Below are 25,373 nucleotides of genomic sequence, written 5' to 3'. Positions count from 1 at the left end.
TGAAAAATTGATATTGTTTAAATGTCCATATTACTCAAAACAATCTATAGATTTAATAAAATGCCTCCCAAAATTCCAATGACATTTTTACAGAAATAGAAAAAAAACCCCATAAATTTCATGTAAGCTGCAAAAGATCTCAAATAGTCAAGGCAATTTGGAGCAAACAGAACAAAGCTGGAGAAACTAAAAACCTTTTGCACAGCAAAGGAAACAATCAACAGAGTAGAGAGACAGTTTATGGAACAGGAGAAAATATTTGTGAACCATATATCTGATAAGGAGTTACTATCCAAACTACGTAAGGAACTTAAAGAACTCAATGGCAAGAAAACAAATAACTGGGTGAAGAAATGGGCAAAGGACTACAAATGGCCAACAGGTATATGAAAAAATGCTTGACTTCACTAATCATTGAGAAATGAGATATCATCTCATACTTGTTAGGGTGGCTGTTATCAAAAAGACAAAATATAGTAAGTGTTGACAAGGATGTGGAGAAAAGGGAACCCTTGTATACTCTTATTTGGTAACTGGTACAGCCATTACGGAACACACAACTTTTTAACACTCAGAGCAGGGGGCCAAACTAAATGGTTGCGCAGAACATGGCAGTGACATCTACGTTGGGCCTCCAGTTTGTGATTCCTAAAGAAAAGGGAAAGAACTAGGGCAGGCCCTAGAAATAAAATTGCCTGAATTCAAATTCTTGTTCTGCCACTTACTGTGTGATGTTGAGCGAGTTAAACAATATCTTCAAGCTTCCATTTGTTTATCTTTAAAATAGGGATGATAATGACTTACCTTAAAAAATTAATGTGACTTACATTAAAGGGATCATGTGAGCATGAAATAAGATAATCCATATAAAGCACTTAGTGGAGTATCTGACACATAGGTGTTAGTTATTATGATTATTTGTTATTAATGTTGTATAGCTAATTAGGAGCTAGACAGTGTTCCTCTGCTTTGAGGGCACACCACCTTTGGTGGTGCTTCAGGGCCTCAAGGTTACCTTTGGGCCCCATAGAATGTCCATGTGGGTGTGCGATGATCAAAGGCTTTGAGCTGTGCTTGGTGGAGTCCACTGCCCTCCTCCTCCTCCTCCTCCTCTTGGCTTGATCATGAGTTGCATCCAAGCCTTCATCCTTCTACTCCATAGACAAGACCTTCCCCATCTTCTGCATGAAGAAGGCTGGACACTTTTCACCTTTAAGTGCTGTAGCCTGTTCACTTTGCACATATATGAGGAAGACCTCAGATCCACATTTTATTTCTCAGGGATGGGGAACAGGTCAGTGAGCAAGTTGACATGTGTAATTGTGACAGGTGTCCACACACTAGCAGAGGTGGGTCTCTGACATCATGACACCAAGACTGATGTGCTTCAGCTCCGATCCTCTGTTTACCATGCCAGCATCTGAACCACTTCCTAGGTTGGGGAATCTCCTGCAGGAGTCTTGGTGGAGGCAGGGCCTAGCCTCCCTCTGCAGAAGGCCAAATACTTGCTCTCCCTGCCCCAAGCTTGGCTAATCAATGCTTGGTTTTGCATTAAGTGATGCAAAAACACCAGGAAGAGTTGGATTTATTCTGCCAGTGATTCCAGTAGTGGCCAGGTACAGTGGCTATTGGCAGTGGTGTTGGGGGCAGTATCCAGCTGGGGCAGCGGCCTCCTAGCCAGGCTGTTCCTGTGGTGTTGCCTTGGCTGTGGCTTCAACCATGGGAATTCCCTGAGTTTCTGCAAGTTTTCTGAGCTTGATTCCACAGATACTTTGTAATTCTTGAGGGGCTTAAAATATTTCAACAAATATCTTTTCTTCTTACACTAATGATTGTTGGTTTCTGTTGCCTGCAAGCAAGAGTCCTGACTGACAATGATTGCACAAATAGGACACAGGAACACATGTCTCTTCATTTCGCGAAGAGGGGAGAGGAGAGGAGTGATGGTGAAAAAAAAAAGTTAAGAAACAAACTTTGATTTGTCAAATTGGAGGTTTTATTTATTTTTGCTCCTTGCTGGGAAAGCTTAATCACTATAAAAATACCCAGTATAGCAGAGTGCCAAAGAGCACAGTCTTTGCATTCAGACAGCTCTGGGTTTAAATCTCATTAAATTACTTACTAGCAGCGCTGACTAGTGAAGTTGTGGGCCCTCTAAGTTTAAGCCTCACTTTTTCTATCTGTAAAATGTGGATCATTATACTTGTCATGCTTGTGGCCATCCAACGTCCTTGGAACACATCCTATGTGTGAAGAAATGTTCACAATTATACATTCTGCTTTCTTGAGGTAGAATCCAAAATATCCTTTCCCAGTCTCCCTTGTAACAGGGCACTGGCATGTGCTCTGGGCTTTGCCAATTATATGCACCCACCCGTGCATTTAACTTTGACCTGGAAGTGTAGTCTCCAGCCTTGGCAGCATTAGCTGAGCATCCTTTCCATGACTGGGAGTGGCAACACTTGCATCCTTGCTGAAGCAGCTCACCAGGTGAATGTGGGCATTGATCATGTTAGCACAGCCCTCAGAGTTTGATCTCTGGCCCTCACAGGAACTCTGTGAGCTGCTTTTCTAATTAAACTAGCTAGAGTGAATTCTGTTGTTTGCAATTAAGAACACTGAGTGATAAAGAAGATTCCATTATAGAATGTAAAGAACTTAGCACCAGGCCAGAGAGCACGCTCAATAAATAACAGCCAGATTTTACCACGTATTATCAACTGCAAGGGAGGAAATTGGGTTTCTGTGGGAGATACCTGAGTAAGTTTTGATTTCAAACAAAGCAGAGTATCTTAAAGCTGCAATAGATTATTTAGTTCAGCCCTTGCATTTTACTAATAAGTCCACAAGGTGCAGTGACTTCTCCAAGGCCATATGCTTAGTTGGTATAGAGCCCCGGTTTATGAAGCCATTTTCCATCTCACAAGGCTGATATTTGGTGATTGGTGTCTACGTAGTAGGCTAAAGTTAATTACTATAATTTCCTAAAGAGTTTGATCTTTTAGGGGCAGGGAGTGCCTCTCATTACATAGCAGGGAAAGCAGACTCACCAAACTTTGCTTTTTCACATCCTTCATGCTAGATCCATGGTAAGAAAAAGGAACCATAGCAAGTCGGTAGAACTCCTTCTGAGTAAAAATCACTGCAGAGCAGCTGAGCCCCTATGATAAGCCCCCAATTCTCATTGCTTTTTTTTTTTTTTTTCAGCCGGAATTTTGAGAGCTGACAGCCATTGTAAGGAGTCAGTCCCTGATCTCTGTCGCTTTACATTCAGGTAAGGCTGTGGATTTGCCTCAGGGGTCAGCACTTGTTGCTGGAGGAGGAAACAGGGATTTCTTGGGTCCTGTTTTTTAACCTTGACCTCAGCATTAACCAAGATCTTAAACTAAACTAATAACCAAGTAATGGGAGCAAGCTGCTTTAATTTACACAACCAGAGCCCAGTCTCGTTTTTTCCTAAACTCTCAAAAGAAAATCAAGTTGTTTTTTTTTTTTAAAGAATTCCTCCATGCAACTATTACTATCCAGATAACACACTTTAAATACACCTTTTATATTTTTAAAGCCAGAACTTCATCTTGGAGTCTGATTCCTAGGGAACCTAACCTGTGAACTTCTGACTTTTGAGTTCTAATTCTAATACTATCCACAAACAAGCCCAAATATGGCTGGTATTTCAAATATCTGATACTGCATGTATCATCAGACATGTATTTTCTTGTCTTCCTTTTTTTTTTTTTTTTTAAATTGAGACGGAGTCTCTCTCTGTCGCCCAGGCTGGAGTGCAGTGATGCGATCTCGGCTCACTGCAATCTCCACCTCCTGGGTTCAAGCGATTCTTCCACCTCAGCCTCCCGAGTAGCTGGGATTACAGGCGCCTGCCACCACACCTGACTTATTTTTGTATTTTTAGTAGAGATGGGGTTTTGCCGTGATGGTCAAGCTGGTCTTGAACTCCTGGCCTCAAGTGATCTGCCCTCCTATGCCTCCCAAAGCGCTGGGATTACAGGAGTGAGCCACTCCATCTCAGATCTTGCCACTGCCCCACTTAAAACTCTTGAATGGATTCCCTTTCCCTGAAGGTAAAATCCAAACTCCTTAACCTGGCCTGCAAGGCCCTACATGATCTAACCCCTGCCTACCTCTGTAAAACTTCCTCACGTTTTCACCTTTATAAATAGTCTCTGTATGAACTCTTCTCAAAATAGTCTAATTTAAGTGTCCATTTGTTTTCTATTTGGAACCCGATTCATCTAGCTTTAAAAACCAGACCTATCACATACTAATAATACTCTGTCATTTTTAAAGGTGCATTCATATTTAAGTAAAACCATAGGAGAAGATCTGGGAAGATATCCACCAAACTGTTAATAGGAATTCCTTTGAGAAGATATACAAGTGACCAACAAACATGAAAAAATGCTCCACATCACTGATCGTCAGAGAAATGCAAATCAAAACCACAGTGAGATACCATTTCACACCAGTCAGAATAGCCATTATTAAAAAGTCAGAAAATAACAGATGCCGGTGAGGCTGTAGACAAAAGGGAATGTAGGCCAGGCGCAGTGGTTCACGCCTATAATCCCAGCACTCTGGGAGGTCAAGGTGGGTGAATCACCTGAGGTCAGGAATTTGAGACCAGCCTGGCCAACATGGTGAAACCCCATCTCTATTAAAAATACAAAAATTAGGTGTGGTGGCACGTGCCTGTAGTCCCAGCTACTTGGGAGGCTGAGGCAGGAGAATCGCTTGAACCTGGGAGGCGGAGGTTGCAGTGAGTTGAGATCACGCCACTGTACTGCAACCTGGACGAGAGTGAAACTCCTTCTCAAAAAAAAAAAAAAAAAAAAAAAGAAAAGAAAAGAAAAGAAAAGGGAATGCTCCTACGCTGTTGGTAGGAATGTAAATTAGTTCAGCCACTGTGGAAAGCAGTTTGGAGATTTCTCAAAGAGCTTAAAATTGCCATTCAACCTAGCAATCCTATTACTGGGTGTATATATAGAGGAATATAAATTGTTCTGCCAAAAAGACACATGCACCTGTATGTTCATCATAGCACTGTTCACGATAGCAGAGACATGGAATCAACCTAGGTGCCCATAACAATGAACTGGATGAAGAAATGTAGTATTCCATGTATGTTACATATGCACCATGGAATACTATGCAGCCATAAAAATAAAGTCATAGCCTTGCAGCAACACAGATGCACCTGGAGGCCATTGTCCTAATCAGATTAACACAGGAACAGAACCAAATACTGCATGTTCTCACTTAGAAATGGAAGCTAAACATTGGGTTTACATGGACATAACGATGACAACTATAGACACTAGGGGCTATCAGAGGGGGCTGGGAGGGAGGGGACAAGGCCTGAGAAACTGATCATTTCCGATGGTTACTATGCTCACCACCTGGGTGACGGGATCAATCGTACCCCTAAACCTCAGCATCACTCGATATACCCAGATAACAAACCTGCATATGTATCCTCTGAACTTAAAATAAAAGTTGAAATTATTTTTTAAAAAAGTACTTTTGAGAACAGGGAGTGCTGGTCCAAGAGAATTGTAGCTTTATCTCTAATGGCTTGAATCTAAAAAGGAGCATTTAGTCAAATATTACTTACATAATAATAATAATAAATTATTCTTAATAATGAAAACATCTGAAAGTATTGGATGAGATCAGTGGCTTTCAGCCAGTTTTGGCTGTGACCCCACATTAAGAAATCTATTTTTCGGCCGGGCGCGTTGGCTTACGCCTATAATCCTAGCACTTCGGGGGACTGAGGCAGGTGGATCACTTGAGGTCAGGAGTTAGAGACCAGCCTGACCAACATGGTGAAACCCCGTCTCTACTAAAAATACAAAATTAGCCAGGCATGGTGATGCATGCCTGTAATCCCAGCTACTTGGAAGGCTGAGGCAGGAGAATCACTTGAATCCGGGAGATGGAGGTTGCAGTGAGCCAAGATGGCGCCGTTGCACTCCATCCTGGGCAATAAGAGCGAAACTCCATCTCAAAAAAAAAAAAGAAAAAGCTATTTTTCATTGTCATTGAGAATACCCATATATATCTATTTGTACAGACACAAACTGAGACAGAAGTTTTATGAAACAATATTTATTCTTGCCATAAGCAGTGCATTCTGCTATTTTGTTTTACAATCTATTTCATTTTTAAAGGGGTTAGTACTTTGACATATGAATTTGGGGTGGGGGAACACAAATATGGTCCATAAGAGTGAGGGGTCGTGGTCCATAAGAGTGAGGGGTCTGACAATTATGTATGTAAAAATCCTAAGTGTGATGTAAATGTTTGCGTGTGTGTGTGTGTGTGTGTGTGTGTGTGTGTTCCCAAGTCCCTGGGACGAACTCATTGTGTGTTTCTAGATGCTGTTGACCTACAGCTTTGAAGCAGGCCCGTGTCTACCCTCCTGGGTCGGAGGCTTTAAAATGCTCCCAGGTGTCTTTGCCATCAGGGCACAATTCTGCCCCCACCCCATGCAGCTCCTGGCAGGTTGTCATACAAACCAAGGACTGGCCTGCTACTTATACTTTAATAAATATTCAATCAAAAGACAAATAATGTTTTTCAGTTCTGAGCAAGGCTTTATTGTGACAAATGACTACCCCTCAATTTGTTTGGGGAACACTGAAAAACCAAGAGTTAAGAAGAGAAATGGGACAAACCAGAGAAATGTTTTGGAAAGACGTTTGAGAGAACAGGAATCTCCAGGTAAGCCAATCCTGGGGGCAGAAAATATTTCTTCACTAGAGGAACACAGGAGAGTAAGAATTATTTTCAAATCCCAAATCCTGGATTTTCTCATCGCTCTCAGCCTGATTTGTGTAATTGCATACATTTGCATATCATTTACATTTGCATATTGTTTTCGATGGACTCGAATCCCTGACAACTGTAATTATGAAAAATACAGACTGAGTCTGTTTTGGTTTGCTTTGTTTTGTTTTTGAGAGAGAGGGAGTGTGTTACTCTTTTGTCCTATTTGATTACCATTGTATCAAATTTTGCTGGAAATAAATAAGTCAGTAGATGTGACTGGAAAATATTTCCTTTTTGTTTTCTTTTGGAGATTTGGCTACTAAGTTTATGAAATTTCTTGGTATTAAAACAAAATGAAATGAAGGCCATTCAAATCCACTATTGAAGGACAAACTGAAGACAGGGACATGGAGTAAGAAAAAATCGCAGCTCCCTGTCCCTGCAGCTGGGGCTTCCTAGCTGCTTTGCCGTCAGCTCCATTCATATCATACTTTCCATCGGAGAGACTTGAGGCCAGCTTAGAGCATCAGACCCTGGTCTAGAAACTAGCATTTTGAATGGGAGAAGTGAAGCACAGTGTTTGAATTGGCACTTAGTGGACACACTGAAGAAGATGAGGATGAACTGCCTCAGAGACAGTGATGTTTAAAACTCTTGAAAACCTAGGCAATACCATTCAGGACATAGGCATGGGCAAAGACTTCATGACTAAAACACCAGAAGCAATGATAACAAAAGCCAAAATTGACAAATGGGATCTAATTAAGCTAAAGAGTTTCTGCACAGCAAAATAAATGATTATCAGAGTGAATAGGCAACCCACAGAATGGGAGGAAACTTTTGCAATCTATCCATCTGACAAAGGGCTAATATCCAAAATCTATAGGGAACTTTAACAAATTTACGAGAAAAAAACAACCCCATCAAAAAGTGGGCAAAGGATATGAACAGACACTTCTCAAAAGAAGACATTTATGTGCCCAACAAACATGAAAAGAAGCTCATCATCACTGGTCATTAGAGAAACGCAAATCAAAACCACAATGTGATATCATCTCACAATGAGATACCATTCTAACTAATGATAGCCAGTTAGAATGGTGATCATTAAAAAGTCTGGAAACAACAGATGCTGGAGAGGATGTGGAGAAATAGGAATGCTTTTATACTGTTAGTGGGAGTGTAAGTTAGTTCAACCATTGTGGAAGACAGTGTGGTGATTCCTCAAGGATCTAGAACCAGAAATACCATTTGACTCAGCAATCTACTGGGTATATACCCAAAGGATTATAAATTATTCTACTATAAAGACACATGCACACGTATGTTTACTGCAGCACTATTCACAATAGCAAAGACTTGGAACCAACCCAAATGCCCATCGATGATAGACTGGATAAAGAAAATGTGGCCAGCTGGGTGCAATGGCTCACGCCTGTAATCCCAGCACTTTGGAAGGCCGAGGCAGGCGGATCACCTGAGGTTGGGAGCTCGAGACCCTCCTGACCAACATGGAGAAACCCTGTCTCTACTAAAAACACAAAATTAGCTGGGCCTGGTGGTACATGCCTGTAATCCCAGCTACTCGGGAGCCTGAGGCAGGAGAATCACTTGAACCTGGGAAGCAGAGGTTGCAGTGAGCCGAGATTGTGCCATTGCACTCCAGCCTGTGTGACAAGAGTGAAACTCCATCTCAAAAAAAAAAAAAAAAAAAANAATCCCAGCTACTCGGGAGCCTGAGGCAGGAGAATCACTTGAACCTGGGAAGCAGAGGTTGCAGTGAGCCGAGATTGTGCCATTGCACTCCAGCCTGTGTGACAAGAGTGAAACTCCATCTCAAAAAAAAAAAAAAAAAAAAGTGGCACATATACACCATGGAATACTATGCAGCCATAAAAAAGGATGAGTTCATGTCCTTTGCAGGGACATGGATGAAGCTGGAAACCATTCTCAGCAAACTAACACAGGAACAGAAAACCAAACACTGCATGTTCTCTCTCATAAGCGGGAGTTGAACAATGAGAACATATGGACACAGGGAGGGAAACGTCACACAATGGGGCCTGTCGGGGGTAGGGGGCTAGGAGAGGGGTAGCGTTAGGAGAAATACCTAATGTAGATGATGGGTTGATGGGTGCAGTGAACCACAAATCTGCATATTTGGCACATGGGTCCCATAACTTAAAGTGTGTGTGTGTGTGTGTGTGTGTATATATATCTCCCAAAAAACTCTTCAGTGGTTCCCCACTGTCTTCAGGATCAAGTTCAAAGCCCTAAGCTCATTTCGGGGCCTAAACCCCTAAATCCTTCATGACCCTGTCTGATGAGGTTTCTGGCTTCCTCTCCATCTTCTTGCTGCTTCTTCGCTCTCCCTACTCTTGTCTGCATCTATGTGTTCTCCACAGAGCAACCAAAGTGGTCTTTTAAAGCCACTAAGACCCTCTGAAGAATTTGCATTATTTTGAGAATGCAATCCAGACTCTTTAGCATGCCCTGCAAGTCCCCATGTGTCCAGGCCTCTGCCTACCTTGCCAGCCCATTTCCTACTGTCTCCCCCTTTCACTGCATTTCAGCCACATTGCCTTCCTTTCTGTTCCTTGAACACATAAACTCTTTACCAGTTGGTGGCCTTTGCAACTGCTGTTCCCCCAGCCAGGAACACTTTTCCAAGTGTTCCCTTCTCATCTTCAGAGCCTTTGCCAGGTCACTGACCAGCCAGCCTCTTGCTCTCTATCACATCACTGCTTTATATTCCATTCTCTGAATTGATCATGTTGACTCGTGACCCCTAGAATCTGAGCACCATCAGAGCAGGGACTATGTCTGTCTTGTCCACCAGCATATTCCCAGTGTCTAGGTTGGTGGGCCTGACACAAAACGAGTTTCAATAAAAAGTAGTGAGTCAGTGAATGAACGTGCGAGAGCCAGTGGTTCTCAAACTTGAATGCGCTACTTTGGGAGGCTGAAGTGGGAGGACCACTTGAGGCCCGGAGTTTGAGGTCAGCCTGGGCAACATAGTGAGACCCCCGGTCTAAAAAATAAAAAAGTAGTTAGCTGGGCGTGGTGGTGTGCACCTGTAGTCTCAGCTACTTGGGAAGCTGAGGTGGGAGGATCACTTAAGCCTCAGAGTTGGAGGCTGTGAGTGAGCTGTGATTGTATCACTACCCTCCAGCTGGGCAATAGAGCGAGATCCTGTCTTTAAAAAAATTACTAATTAAAAAAACCCTTGACTCTGCATCAGAATCACCAGGAGGCTTGTTAAAACAAGTTGCTTGCCCTACCTCTTGAGTTCTGATTTGGTAGGACTGGGGCAGGGCTTGAGAATTTGCATTTCTCCCAAGTTCCCAGGTGATGGTGAACCTGCTGGTTGTGGGACCACAGTTTGAGAAATGCTGGTACCATCCATAGCTGAGTGCTTCTGAGCTCACATATGTTTAATATTTCATGCCTTTGTTCCCTTTCTTTTTTCCTAGAACATGGTTTCCTCGTTCCCTGGGCAAGCCTCCCGCCTGCTTTAAGATGTGGGATGGGCATCATTTCCTTCAGAAGGCCTTCTCTGATCCTTGGTGCCCAAATCTCTGCCCCTTAGAACCTGATGTAAAGGGAGCCCTAACCTTTCCATGCTGCGTTGGGTTAACTCTGCACATTAACTGGATTTCCAGACCACAAGTCCTCCAGAGCATGCATTAGTCATGTCTGTATGCCAGCTGGAAGCTCAAAAATATTACCTCTGAACTTGAAGAGGACGTATGATGCCTCTGAAAATGAAATCAGACCCATACCCTGGGCAGATCTAGACTCCCAGCTCACTCTTGGGCCTCATTATTTCTACAGGGCTTTGCCCACAGCCGCCTTCTTTTTGCTTTTTCCTCTTACCGAACTCAACCCTTAGTAACACTGTCTTCTCTCCTCTGTCTCCATTGTTTATTTTTTCCAGCTTATGCTCAAACCTAACTGTCCCATTTATTTGGTCAGCCTTAATGTACTGTAATAACTGGTAGCACTAGGTCACTTCCTTGAGGCAGAGCAATAAATGCTGAAATTGGTTGGTGGCGGGGGGAGGAGTGAGAGAGAGAGAGAGAGAGACTTTTTGATGGGTTCTCAAATTCCAATTTTATCTTCCTAAATACTACTCTTTGAAGTCACCTCCATTTTTCCCAATTATTCTGAGAAATCTCAGTGCTATTCCCTTGCCTACAACAAAGCTAATACACGGGCAGAAGAGTGGGGTTCCCTGGAGGCCCAGCCTGCAGTGAGGTATCCCATGGCTTAGCTGTCCCTGAGTCCTACTGATGTTCATGCTTTGGAAGAAACTCACCTTGCTGTGGTGTTGGAGCTGCACCCAGCCTTCATAGCCAAACCTCTGCAGTGGGGAGAAGCACAGTTAGAGTCAAAGAGCGAAGACCAGGCTGCAATCAAGGGGCATGCTTAGCACAGAGGATCCTGAGCTCCACCTTTCAAGCATTGCCTTCCCATTTCCCCCATACCCATGTATCGCCTATTTAGTATTTACAATTAAATTCACTTACATTTTTCCTTCAGTATATTTACACAAGAAGAAAATTCTGTTATCTCAGGAGTGCTGCTTTTATCTTTTCCCCTAATGCAGCTTGAATTTTTTAAATGAAGATTAACATGAAAAAATATTGTTCATGTACCACCTAAAATCACGTCACAGGTTACCAGGAGTACATCGCCCCTAAGGACCACTCTTTAGGAAATACACTGCTTTTCAAACTCTGCATTGCAATCCATGAGTAGATTGTGATATCAGTTTAGTGGATAGGGACTCAAACATTTTAAAACAGGAAATCATGTATGTAGCAGATGCTGTTGGTGTCCCGCTCGTATCCCTTCGCTTTGACACTTTCTGTGCATACCAGCCCACCTCCATCAGCCAGCGCCTGCATTTCATTGGCTGAGGGCTTTCCCCGGGAACCTGCTTTGATCAAGCCAACCTAGCAGGTAAGAAGTACTATGAAATTAGCTCCCTGCATCCCCTCGGCCCAACAGCCCTTAACAGATAATTGAGGGAGTTGTATATAAATACACTGAACACACCGTACCCCACCCCTCGGTCTGGATAACGCAGAGATGAGGCACACATTTTGCTCTGGAATGCAAACTTTTCACTGGCTGCCCTATTTTCCCTGTCTCACTTCCTCACTCTCCTGTTGTTTCCTGGGATCACCTCCAAAGCAAACTACTTGTATCTGAATCCTTGTCTCAGGGTCTGCTTCTTGGAAATCATAGAGTAAAGGAATGGAAAGGAATAGAATAAATTAGAATGTCTCCCATGTAGTAAGTAATGGTTTCATAACATTTTTTCTTCCCATTTAGTGTCTATAAATGTTTGTACTGAGTCACAACGTAAAATAGATTTCCGCCTGGGAATCATGCATAAAAACTGTGGAAAGCCACCGACTGAAAACATAGGTAAGTATGACTCAAATAACTACTGGCTTTATCATGTATCATACTGCATCATATCATTATTCCTTCTTCACGCTTTCATGGAATCCCATCTGTGACAAGTCTTACTAGGGAAGAGAAAATAAAAGGGAAGGACAGTTCCAGCCCATGTGGAGCAGAGTCTTGGGAGGTTAAGGCTGGGGGAGGCAAGGAATCAAAGGGCCACATCATGGCATGTGAGACGCACTGTGACCGTGAGGCACAGGTGCTCTGGGGGCCTTGGGGAGGGAGCTGACTTCACACCTTGGGCTGCGGTATTGGGAGGGACATTGAAAAGGTAGTCCTGGCGTCAGATTGGAGAGGATCTTCTAGTGTTCAGGATTTCCACGCTTCCTGCATGGCTGTCACAGTGTGGTGTCAGAGGGAAGGAATGGAGGCAGGAGATAGCTACATGAGGGAGCTCCTTAATGACTCTGAGTTGGTCAGCGGTGATGGGTCAGTGAGTAAAGCAAGCTGAACATCAGCTCAACCTCTCGTTTGTTGTGGCTGGATGAGGCCAGGGTACAGCAGTTGATTCTCATGCCTCAGTGCAGGGAAGTTGTCTGTAGGGAGTCAGGTCTTGGTGGACCCCTTTCTTAGCTCCCTTTACCTCTAGACCGAGGGGAAGGTCTGGGCCTGGGCCACAGTGCAGCATAGAGGTGTTTGTGTCTCTGTATCTGTGCCTGGGGTCTGCCTCAACAGCTTCGTAAGGTTTGGATTAATTCTATACCAGTCTTATTCCACCCAGGTAAAAGGTCTGTTCTTGAGTCCTAGCCCCAAATAATCATATTACCTTTAGAAATCTATCTTCTGTTTCTTCCCCAGTGACATCCGCAGACTCGGTTTTGGAGGCTGGGCAGGCAAGGGAGACTGTCGGCTGAAACTCAGCTTCTCCTCCCTGCACCCAGCCTCTCCTTTGCTCGTGCCCCCAACCCCTGCTCTCGCCCTTCATGCATTCAATACCTTTGTACTTTTTCCTTCTTTTCCCCTGGAAAAAGCTGCCAAGAGAGATATGTTGGGGGCGGGGGATGGAATATGACCTTAATCAGTTACACTTTAGAGTAAACTTAAGACTGTGCTCTTTAACTGGAAATTTGCCATTGAACTTTTATCCTTCATGTAGAAGAAAGGGTTTTATTTCCTTCTTTCTCTACTGCCTGCTTTCTCCCCCTTCTTCCTCACTCTCTTTCTTTGTTACTTTTTCATAATTCTGTAAGGAACTCTAACCCATATGCTAGCAGGTAGAGAAGTATTCCATTTGGGGAAGGGCAGGGAGGTAGGAAAGGCAGAGCAGAGGGATCCCCCCACATGCAACAAGTCACTTACAAGACACTTGACTTTGTTGGCGTGAAATGTCTCCACGTCACTGTTTCCCTATGTGTATTAATAAAAATGAGGCTAACAGGAGTGGCTGGGACATAAGTTTTCAGGGGAATTAGGTGAGATAGTGCATATAAAGCTGCTGACACCAGGCCTGGCCAGTGGACAGGGCTTCATTCATTCCTGCTAACAGTGATGCTGATGGTGATGGTGGTGACGGTGGGGGCACTAATTGCATGGTGGAGGGAGTGAGGTGGCTGTAGTGGTGTGGCTGAAGTAGTGAATGTGGTGGCAGTGGTGGTACCCATCGTGGCTGATGGTGATGGTGGTGGCAGTGACAGCCGTGGTGATAGTAGCAGTGGGGATGGTGGTAGGGGTGGCAGTAGTGGTGACAGTCTTATTCCAACCCCAAATAGAATACCCTGGGGTCAGAACTAAGGAGAGCTGTGAAGAAAGGAGCCCTTTGCCCCTCTGTGTCCCTCCCTCCCTTTCCTGGAAAGTGTAAAGTGCCAATTTACCTCACAGGCCCCTTGCAAAGACCCAACTTATTCAGGGCAGTTTTATTCTTCTCCAGGTCTGTGCTTGACATAGACCCTCAGTTCTCATCCCAGGTTGAGCCGAGCCTGGGGTCTAAAATTTATGACCCTGGGAGTGGTTTTGGTCCGAGCATATGCCCCAGGAAGCATCTAAAATCTGAAAGTGTTTGACAATAACCAGTGTCTCGCGGGCATTTATGAGCATGCCAAATAAAAAGCAAATTGAAAACACTCCAGGAAATTCAGTTTTATATACAAGAGATATGTTTCTGAAATGCACATATATGAATCAAAGTGGATGAACTGGATGACCATTGTTAATGTCTTGAGGACATCACACCTCCATGAGGTGAATAATGAGCCTCCTGGGTGATGAAACCAGATATTTATCTCCTCAGAAGGATTTTCTAAAAATCAAATGATGTCTAGGATTTTGTCTTCTAAAGCCTTGTACTGATCAAGTGCAATTGCTAACAAAAGAAGGTGTAAGTATATGATTTTTAAATTGGAGGTCAGAATTTTTTGCTCCATTTATAATTAGAAGAATCTTTGCAAGCCCTACTATTGGGCAGACAGTAGGCTGTCAATAAAGCCTTGCTGGAGGAAAAAGCTGAAACTGTATCATCCTCATTGTTGCTGTGAATAATCCATTGCAGATCAACCTGAAACATCTTTTGCCACGGTTTGTTGGGCCCCACCTCCTGTTTGTGACAGCAGAGAGTGTGGGTCCTCATTCATCAGAAACAATTTGATCAAGTATCCCTGAATCCACTGTCTTTATACTTTGGATACATATTTTTTTCAAGGATCCTACTTGTAACTCTGACTAACATTATGATTAGCAAGTGAACATGAAAAGATTTCTCAAATCCCAGCCCTTTGTCATCATTAGTTAACCATCACTTCAGGCATGTTGATTCTACTTTTCTGGCTCTTCATTGTATAAGAAGGTCAAGGTTATTCCAGCAGCAGCACTCTCTCAGGCCAGTTTTCTCAGGGTGGATGTGGTGATGGAGAGGCTCTTGAGGGACTGTGGTGGCCCACATAGCTCTGGGATTCTAGGTTCATTTCTGAGTCTCAAGCATCTCATCTGTCAAGTGAATAGTATAAATCTTATCTGCATATTTTGCAAGGTTTATGTAAATTATTTCTCCCTCTTGTCTCTCCCTAGAAGTACGAAGTATTGTAACTGTAATGATGAAAATGATGTAGATGGTGGTGATGAAGTGTCAGCTGTCTGTTTGCAGCATATGAGACTACTACATAAGAAGAAATCTGGTTTGGAATGAAAAACCAAACATCATATGTTCTCACTCGTAAGTGGGAGCTAAGTTATGAGGATGCAAAGGCATAGGAATGACACGATGGACTTTGGGGACTCAGGGGGAAAGGGTGGGAAGGGAGTGAGGGATAAAAGACTACACATTGGGTGCAGTGTATACTGCTTGGGTGATGGGTGCACCAAAATCTCACAAATCACCACTAAAGAACTTACTCATATAACCATACACCACCTGTTCCCCAATAGCATATGGAAATAAAAATAAATACATAAAAATAAAAAAAGAAGAAGAAACCTGGTTTATTGGGACAAAATTTCTCTCCCTCTTTAAAGCAATAGCTGATGATAGAAAGGAGAGGGAGTTTGGAAGCTGGGGAGTCCAAGCTCTGGTGAGAACCGGCTTCCTGGTTCTAAGATGGTGCCTTCTTGCTGTGCCCTCACGTGGTAGAAGGGGTGAACAAGCTTCCTTGGGCTTACTTTATAAGGGCACTAATCCCATTCATGAGGGCTCTGCTGTCATGACCTAATCACCCCCAGAAGGCTGCATTTCCTAATACCATTGCCTTGTAGGCTAGGGTTTCACCTGAATTTTGGGGGAGATGTACATATTCAGACTGTAGCTCTCTAAGCCTCAAAATCCTATCTGCACAAGGAGGTGTATGCCCTGGAGCTTGGAGCCCTGCTTGGAGGGTCGGTCATGCTAGCTAACTCTCTCAATGGGATAGTACAGGTGGGCATTGTCCTCTAGAGACCACCATGGTGGTTTCCAAAGCATTTCATGTGGATGTTCTTTCATACTCAGACAGAGAAAAAAGCTGTAACAGAGGAATTAGTGCCATTTGCTAGGTATAGATTATAGCTATTTTAAAATACCAAATACTAAAATTTGGATTTTACCAAAACTCTTAGATTAGGGAGTATAATCTATTTCTTCTTGTGTTCACAAATTAATCAATGTGTTCATTGCATCATTCGTCAGGCAAATACTCATAAACGAGGGGTAGAAAGTGGTGGGCACCACATGATGTAAGAAACTGCATGCAGCTTCTAAATAACGCAGATGCACTCTCACAAAGGAACTGGTGCATTCCCTTCATGAAATCATTAACATTGTGAAGCGGTTTACACTTCAGTAAACTCTGATGAGGACAACAGCACTCAGAACAGCATGTTCCTGTGTCAACATGTAGAGTCCTTTTAGGAAGAGCAGGTTGAGTGGTTTAGCTTTTATCCTTAGCTGTATATAGGATAGGCTTTCAAAGATCACTTGTATTTTTCAATATACGGTTTCTACCACCCATCTTACCTAAGATACCAATGGACAAAGAAATACTTAAGATAAACATTCTTCTATGAGACAACTATGAGAAGAAAATACTTTCATCTACCTGCACAATGAACCACATTTAATTCAAGTTTGGGTTAATTCATTTTCCCTTACTTGGGATAAAAAAGATGAAACATTATTGGTGGGGTGAAAGTACTGGCAGAATGCTGAAGATTGGGTAAAACCTGATATTAAGCCTGAACAAGCCTCTAGCCAATTTTACATTTCCTTCATGTTCCTCACCTTCCTCTTTTTGTATTCATTCAAAAGTTCTTAATGACAAAAGGAAATTTCCATCTTTAGAGAAACACAAAGAATACTCTTTTAGTAGATGTCACTGTGCAAAAGTTTCATGTCATTTATTCTGGGGTTTTTTGATGTACCTACTTCCTAGTTCTTCATGACAAAGATTTATAGAATAAAGAACATCAAAAAGTAAAGGTTTCAGGCAGTGTCCTAAAATAGACTAAAAAAAAAAAATTCACAAAGCTGTCTCTTGGTGCTTCTAAAACTTATTTTAAACATTTTGAAAAGGAGATATATTTTAGAAGTCCTCAAAACCGATCACATTCCATTTTTAATAGTCTTTTATTTAAAATTGTAATTTTAAATTCTGTAGTTGGCATGTATCTTCCCAGCAGCTGAATATGTGATTTTAAAAAAGGTAAATCTGCTTTACTTAAATTGTCTGGAAATTTTAAAGAATGGTTCATTTGAGGGAAAAAAGGGATTCTGAGAAAGCGCTTATTTCTTTAATCCAATGTTCTTTCAAAATAAATGTAAAAGTCATTTTTAAAAACTAGGAAATCAGAACTACCAAATAATTTAAGTCCCCCTACCCCCCACCAAAGCAGATAAACTAGACATCTAATTCCATAAAGAAGAGAAAGGCAATGAGAAACCCTGGAGAAGTTTCAGAAATAATTCAGCAAGTTAATTACCATTACCTTTTTTAGATCTGGCCATTCTTTTGGTAGAATATGACTATGGATGTCAATTTTCATCTCCACAGGATCAGAGAAGCATGTAAGGAAAGAAGTTTTGATATCAAGAGACCTTTTTGAAAACTGTGGAGTTAATTGATTTACTTAGTCCCTTTACAGCCACCTTCAGGCAGCAGTCAGTAGGCCTGCCCAACCCAGTCTAGGTCCATTAGAACTTCCTTATTAAAGTTCAAAGTTCTGTTTATTTGTTAACCAAGCTTTGGTTAACCAAGCTTTGTCAACCAAGCTTAGGGTCAACACACTTTGGTAGTCAGGACTCTTGGCACAAAACTTTAAAAAAAAAAAACAACAAAAAACTGTACTCAACTGTATGAGGTCAAAAGCACAGCAGGATGCTTTGACTTATAGCAGGCCAAAAATTGACTAATTTTTCATTTTAAATATTTTAACTTTTATAAAGCTATACATAGTTAGTAATTAAATAGTTTGTAGTTAAAAACAAAACCATGTAGAGGGCTTTTGCAGAAAAAGGATAGATCCCTGACTCACCTTTTCTTACCTTTCCTTGCACGATTCAGAAGCAGCCAGTTTTTTTGCTTTTGCTCTTTTTTCAGTTAGTTACTCCCATATCTTTAAATAATATTTAGCAGTTGGCTTGTTCATGAAAATTTAGCATCTTGAAAAGTTGTCCGGAAGTTTCGTGTTTACTTTTAAATCACAGAAAGGGTCCACTCTTCATATATGTTTTGTCCTCCAGTGCCTTTGTCTTGGACTCATTCATTCATGCAGTTTTTTCCTTTTTTTGTTTTTTAATTTGAGACGCGGTCTCACGGTATTGCCCAGGCTGATATCGAATTCCTGGGCTCAAGCAATCCACCCACCTTGGCCTCCCAAAGTGCTGGGATTACAGGCAAGAGTCACGGCACCCAGTTTCATTCATGTATTTAACAAACACTTATGGAGAACTGCTATGTGCTGACGATGTAAAGTTGACTGAGAGATAAGATGATACATATCCTATAATAGATAATTGTACACAGCCTAAAGTGTAGGGAAAAGAAGATAGTAGCCATTTCCATTTAGCATTATCAGAGCAGTCAGGGAGGGCTTCCAATACAGCAGAAAGTGGGGCTTATGGTCATGCCTCTAAAGAGAGCCTGGAACAAAACAGCCCTTGATTGTTCTGTGTTTACCCTTTCCTCTTCCTGGACAGCTTAAAATGTTGAAGGGACCCCAGGTCCCCTGGCAAACCCTTAAACATACCTTGGATGTTCCCTTCACTTCAGACTCCACAACACATAAATTGAGTAGTCAAAAAGCTTCCTTCTGTAATTCAGCTAGATTCTGGATAAATTGTAACAGACAGCTTGAAAGAAAATAAAGGAAATCCTTGAAATCCATTTTTTTTTTTTTTTAAAGTTCGGGAGCTGCAAGATGGCTGAATAGGAACAGCTCCAGCCTCCAGCTCCCAGTGTGAGTGACACAGAAGACGGGCAATTTCTGCATTTTCAACTGAGGTACCGGGTTCATCTCACTGGGGTGTGTTGGACAGTTGGTGCTGGTCCACTGGTGCAGCCTGACCAGCGAGAGCTGAAACAGGACTAGGCATCACCTCGTCTGGGAAGTGCAAGGGGGAAGGGAATTTCTTTTCCTAGCCAAAGGAAATTGAGACACACAACACCTGGAAAATCAGGTAACTCCCACCCTAATACTGCACTTTACCACGGGCCTTAGCAAACAGCACACAAGGAGATTATATCCCACACCTGGGCCAGAGGGTCCCAAGCCCACGGAGCCTCCCTCATTGCTAGCAGAGCAGCCTGAGATCTAACTGCAAGGCGGCAGTGAGGCTGGGGGAGGGGCACCCGCCATTGCTGAGGCTTAAGTAAGTAAACAAAGCTGCAGGGAAGCTCGAATTGGGTGGAGCCCACCACAGCTCAAGGAGGCCAGCCTGCCTCTATGGACTCCTCCTCTGGGGACAGGGCATAGCTAAACAAAAAGCAGCAGAAACCTCGGCAGAGGTAAATGCCCCTGTCTGATAGCTTTGAAAAGAGCAGTGGATCTCCCAGCAGGGAGGTTAAAATCTGAGAATGGACAGACTGGCTGCTCAAGTGGGTCCCTGACCCTTGAGTAGCCTAACTGGGAGACATCCCCCACTAGGTGCAGACCGACATCTCACACCTCACATGGTGGGGTACACCCCTGAGACGAAGCTTCCAGAGTAAGAATCAGACAGCAACACTTGCTGTTCAGCAATATTCTATCTTCTGCAGCCTCCGCTGCTGATACCCAGGCAAACAGGGTCTGGAGTGGACCTCAAGCAAACTCCAACAGACCTACAGCTGAGGGTCCTGACTGTTAGAAGGAAAACTAACAAACAGAAAGGACACCCACACCAAAATCCCATCAGTATGTCACCATCATCAAAGACCAAAGGCAGATAAAACCACAAAGATGGGGAAAAAGCAGGGCAGAAAAGCTGGAAATTCAAAAAATCAGAGTGCATCTCCCCCTCCAAAGGAACGCAGCTCATCACCAGCAAGGGAATAAAGCTGAACGGACAATGACTTTGATGAGTTGAGAGAAGAAGGCTTCAGTCGATCAAACTTCTCAGAGCTAAAGGAGGAACTATGTAACCAGCTCAGAGAAACTAAAAACCTTGAAAAAAGAATGGATGAATGGATAACTAGAATAATCAATGCAGAGAAGACCTTAAAAGAACTGATAGAGATGAAAACCATAACACGAGAACTACGTGACAAATGCACAAGCTTCAGTAACCAACTCGATCAACTGTAAGAAAGAATATCAGCGATTGAAGATCAAATGAATGAAATGAAGTGAGAAGAGAAGTGTAGAGAAAAAAGAGTAGAAAGAAATGAACAAAGCCTCTAAGAACTATGGGATTATGTGAAAAGACCAAATCTACATCTGATTGGTGTGCCTGAAAGTGACAGGGAAAATGGAACCAAGTTGGAAAACACTCTGCAGGATATCATCCAGGAGAATTTCCCCAACCTAGTAAGACAGGCCAACATTCAAATTCAGGAAATACAGAGAACGTCACAAAGATACTCCTTGAGAAGAGCAACTCCAAGACACATAATTGTCAGATTTCACCAAAGTTGAAATGAAGGAAAAAATGTTAAGAGCAGCTAGAGAGAAAGGTTGGGTTACACACAAAGGGAAGCCCATCAGACTAACAACAGATCTCTCGGCAGAAACTCTCCAAGCCAGAAGAGAGTTGGGGCCAATATTCAACATTCTTAAATAAAAGAGTTTTCAACCCAGAATTTCATATCCAGCCAAACTAAGTTTCATCAGTGAAGGAGAAATAAAATCCTTTACAGACAAGCAAATGCTTAGAGATTTTGTCACCACCAGGCCTGCCCTACAAGAGATCCTGAAGGAAGCACTAAACGTGGAAAGGAACAACAGGTACCAGCCATTGCAAAAACATGTCAAAATGTAAAGTGCATCGATGCTAGGAAGAAACTGCTTCAACTAGCAAGCAAAATAACCAGCTAATATCATAATGACAGGATCAAGTTCACACATAACAATATTAACCTTAAATGTCAATGGACTAAATGGTCCGATTAAAAGACACAGACTGGCAAATTGGATAAAGAGTCAAGACCTATCAGTTTGCTGTATTCAGGAGACCCATCTCACATGCAGAGACATACATAGGCTCAAAATAAAGGGATGGAGGAAGATCTACCAAGCAAATGGAAAACAAAAAAAAAGCAGGGGTTGGAATCCTAGTCTCTGATAAAACAGACTTTAAACCATCAAAGATCAAAAGAGACAAAGAAGGCCATTACATAATGGTAAAGGAATCAATTCATCAGGAAGAGCTAACTATCCTAAATATATATGCACCCAATACAGGAGCACCCAGATTCATAAAGCAAGTCCTTAGAGACTTACAAAGAGACTTAGACTCCCATACAATAAAAATGGGAGACTTTAGCACCCCACTGTCAACATTAGACAGATCAACGAGACAGAAAGTTAACAAGGATATCCAGGAATTGAACTCAACTCTACACCAAGCAGACCTAATAGACATCTACACAACTCTCCACCCTAAATCAACAGAATATACATTCTTCTCAGCACCACATCGCACTTATTCCAAAATTGACCACGTTGTTGGAAGTAAAGCACTCTCAGCAAATGTAGAAGAACAGAAATTACAACAAACTGTCTCTCAGACCACAGTGCAATCAAACTAGAACACAGGACTAAGAAACTCAATCCAAACCGCTCAAGTACATGGAAACTGAACAACCTGCTCCTGAATGACTACTGGGTACATAACGAAATGAAGGCAGAAATAAAGATGTTCTTTGAAACCAATGAGAACAAAGATACAACATACCAGAATCTCTGGGACACATTTAAAGCAGTGCGTAGAGGGAAATTTATAGCACTAAATGCCCACAAGAGAAAGCAGGAAAGATCTAAAGTGGACACCCTAACGTCACAATTAAAAGAACTAGAGAAGCAAGAGCAAACACATTTAAAAGCTAGCAGAAGGCAAGAAATAACTAAGATCAGAGCAGAACTGAAGGAGATAGAGACACAAAAAACCCTCCAAAAAATCAATGAATCCAGGAGCTGGTTTTTTGAAAAGATCAACAAAATTGATAGACCACTAGCAAGACAAATAAAGAAGAAAAGAGAGAAGAATCAAATAGACTCAATAAAAAATGATAAAGGGAATATCACCACCAACCCCACAGAAATACAAACTACCATCAGAGAATACTATAAACACCTCAACACAAATAAACTAGGAAACCTAGAAGAAATGGATAATTTCCTGGACGCTTACAATCCCCCAAGACTAAACCAGGAAGAAATTGAATCCCTGAATAGACCAATAGTAGGCTCTGAAATTAAGGCAATAATTAACAGCCTACCAACCAAAAAAAGTCCAGGACCAGACAGATTCACAGCCGAATTCTACCAGACGTACAAGGAGGAGTTGGTACCATTCCTTCTGAAACTATTCCAATCAATAGAAAAAGAAGGAATCCTCCCTAACTCATTTTACAAGGCCAGCATCATCCTGATACCAAAGCCTGAGGGAGATACAACAAAAGAAAGAGAATTTTAGACCAATATCCCTGATGAACATCGATGCAAAAATCCTCAATAAAATGCTGGCAAACCAAATTCAGCAGCACATCAAAAAGCTTATCCACCATGATCAAGTGGACTTCATCCCTGGGTTGCAAGGCTGGTTCAACATATGCAAATCAGTAAACGTAATCCAGCATATAAACAGAACCAAAGACAAAAACCACATGATTATCTCAATAGATGCAGAAAAGGCCTTCAACAAAATTCAACAGCCCATCATGATAAAAACTCTCAATAAATTGGGTATTGATGGAACGTATCTCCAAATAATAAGAGCTATTTATGACAAACCCACAGCCAATATCATACTGAATGGGCAAAAACTGGAAGCATTCCCTTTGAAAACTGGCACAAGACAGGGATGCCCTCTCTCACCACTCCTATTCAACATAGTGTTGGAAGTTCTGGCTAGGGCAATCAGGCAAGAGAAAGAAATAAAGTGTATTCAGTTAGGAAAAGAAGAAGTCAAATTGTCCCTGTTTGCAGATGACATGATTGTATATTTAGAAAACCCCATTGTCTCAGCCCAAAATCTTCTTAAGCTGATAAGCAACTTCAGCAAAGTTTCAGGATACAAAATCAATGTGCAAAAATCACAAGCATTCTTATACACCAGTAACAGACAAACAGAAAGCCAAATCATGACTGAACTCCCATTTACAATAACTTCAAAGAGAATAAAATACCTAGGAATCCAACTTACAAGGGATGTAAAGGACCTCTTCAAGGAGAACTACAAACCACTGCTCAGTGATATAAAAGAGGACACAAACAAATGGAAGAACATACCATGCTCATGGATAGGAAGAATCAATATTGTGAAAATGGCCATACTGCCCAAGGTAATTTATAGATTCAATGCCATCCCCATTAAGCTACCAATGACTTTCTTCACAGAATTGGAAAAAACTGCTTTAAAGTTCATATGGAACCAAAAAAGAGCCCACATTGCCAAGACAATCCTAAGTCAAAAGAACAAAGCTGGAGGTGTCACGCTACCTGACTTCAAACTATACTACAAGGCTACAGTAACCAAAACAGCATGGTACTGGTACCAAAACAGAGATATAGACCAATGCAACAGAACAGAGTCCTCAGAAATAATACCACACATCTATAGCCATCTGATCTTTGACAAACCTGACAAAAACAAGAAATGGGGAAAGCATTCCCTATTTAATAAGTGGTGCTGGGAAAATTGGCTAGCCATAAGTAGAAAGCTGAAACTGGATCCTTTCCTTACTCCTTATACGAAAATTAATTCAAGATGGATAGAGACTTAAATGTTAGACCTAAAACCATAAAAACCCTAGAAGAAAACCTAGGTAATACCATTCAGGACATAGGCATGGGCAAGGACTTCAGGTCAAAAACACCAAAAACAATGGCAACAAAAGCCAAAATTGACAAATGGGATCTAATTAAACTAAAGAGCTTCTGCACAGCAAAAGAAACTACCATCAGAGTGAACAGGCAACCTACAGAATGGGAGAAAATTTTTGCAATCTACTCATCTGAAAAGGGCTAATATCCAGAACTTATAAATAACTCAATCAAATGTACAAGAAAAAAACAACCCCATCAAAAAGTGGGCAAAGGATATGAACAGACACTTTTCAAAAGAAGGCATTCATACAACCAACAGACACATGAAAAAATGCTCATCATCACTCGCCATCAGAGAAATGCAAATCAAAACCACAATGAGATACCATTTCACACCAGTTAGAATGACAGTCATTAAAAAATCAGGAAACAATGGGTGCTGGAGAGGATGTGGAGAAATAGGAATACTTTTACACTGTTGGTGGGACTATAAACTAGTTCAACCATTGTGGAAAACAGTGTGGAGATTCCTCAAGGATCTAGAACTAGAAATACCATTTGACCCAGCCATCCCACTGCTGGGGATACACCCAAAGGATTATAAGTCATGCTGCTATTAAGACACATGTACATATATGCTTATTGTGGCACTATTCACAATAGCCAAGACTTGGAATCAACCCAAATGTCCATCAGTGACAGACTGGATTAAGAAAATGTGGCAGATATACACCATGGAATAATATGCAGCCATGAAAAAGGATGAGATCGTGTCCTTTGTAGGGTCATTGATGCAACTGGAAACCATCATTCCCGGCAAACTATTGCAAGAACAGAAAACCAAATACTGCATGTTCTCACTCATAGGTGGGAATTGAACAATGAGACCACTTGGACATAGGAAGGGGAACATCACACACTGGGTCCTATTGTGGGGAGGGGAGGAAGAGGGATAGCATTAGGAGATATACCTAATGTAAATGACGAGTTAATGGGTGCAGCACACCAACATGGCACATGTATACATATGTAACAAACCTGCACGTTGTGCACATGTACCCTAGAACTTAAAGTATATATATAAAAAAAAACAAACAGTTCTGTGAGCTAAAACTGAATGAGTAAGCCTTAAACTAACATGGAGGCACTTACTAATTCTGAGTAAGGAAGTGCAAGCACTTTTAGAGCACTCCCAATGGGCCAGGCACTGGTCCATGAATTTTAATAACATCATTTCACTT

At 41.9% G+C, this 25,373-nt stretch overlaps 1 protein-coding gene across 2 annotated transcripts in view; it reads right to left on the bottom strand.

Annotated features, from left to right (window-relative positions):
• ACMSD (aminocarboxymuconate semialdehyde decarboxylase) overlaps window positions 1-17,779 on the bottom strand; it is a 64,303-nt gene extending 46,524 nt beyond the window's left edge. Inside the window, exons 1-3 of one of the 2 annotated variants that reach the window (XM_025404890.1) lie at window positions 17,656-17,779; window positions 11,919-12,025; window positions 11,111-11,155 (exon numbers count right to left, since the gene is read on the bottom strand). Coding sequence is in view for 1 of the 2 variants with exons in the window: in XM_025404889.1 (XP_025260674.1) it covers window positions 11,111-11,155; window positions 17,656-17,712 (102 nt within the window). In the remaining variant the exon portion in view is untranslated. The remainder of the gene's footprint in view (window positions 1-11,110; window positions 11,156-11,918; window positions 12,026-17,655) is intronic. The other variant, XM_025404889.1, reaches the window with a different exon arrangement.
• Between the last annotated feature and the right edge of the window lie 7,594 nt (window positions 17,780-25,373).

The sequence above is a fragment of the Theropithecus gelada genome, chromosome 12, assembly GCF_003255815.1.
Source record: "Theropithecus gelada isolate Dixy chromosome 12, Tgel_1.0, whole genome shotgun sequence".
NCBI lineage: Eukaryota > Metazoa > Chordata > Mammalia > Primates > Cercopithecidae > Theropithecus > Theropithecus gelada.
Note: the sequence above shows the minus strand (reverse complement) of the source record. Positions and strands in the feature narration are given on the sequence as shown.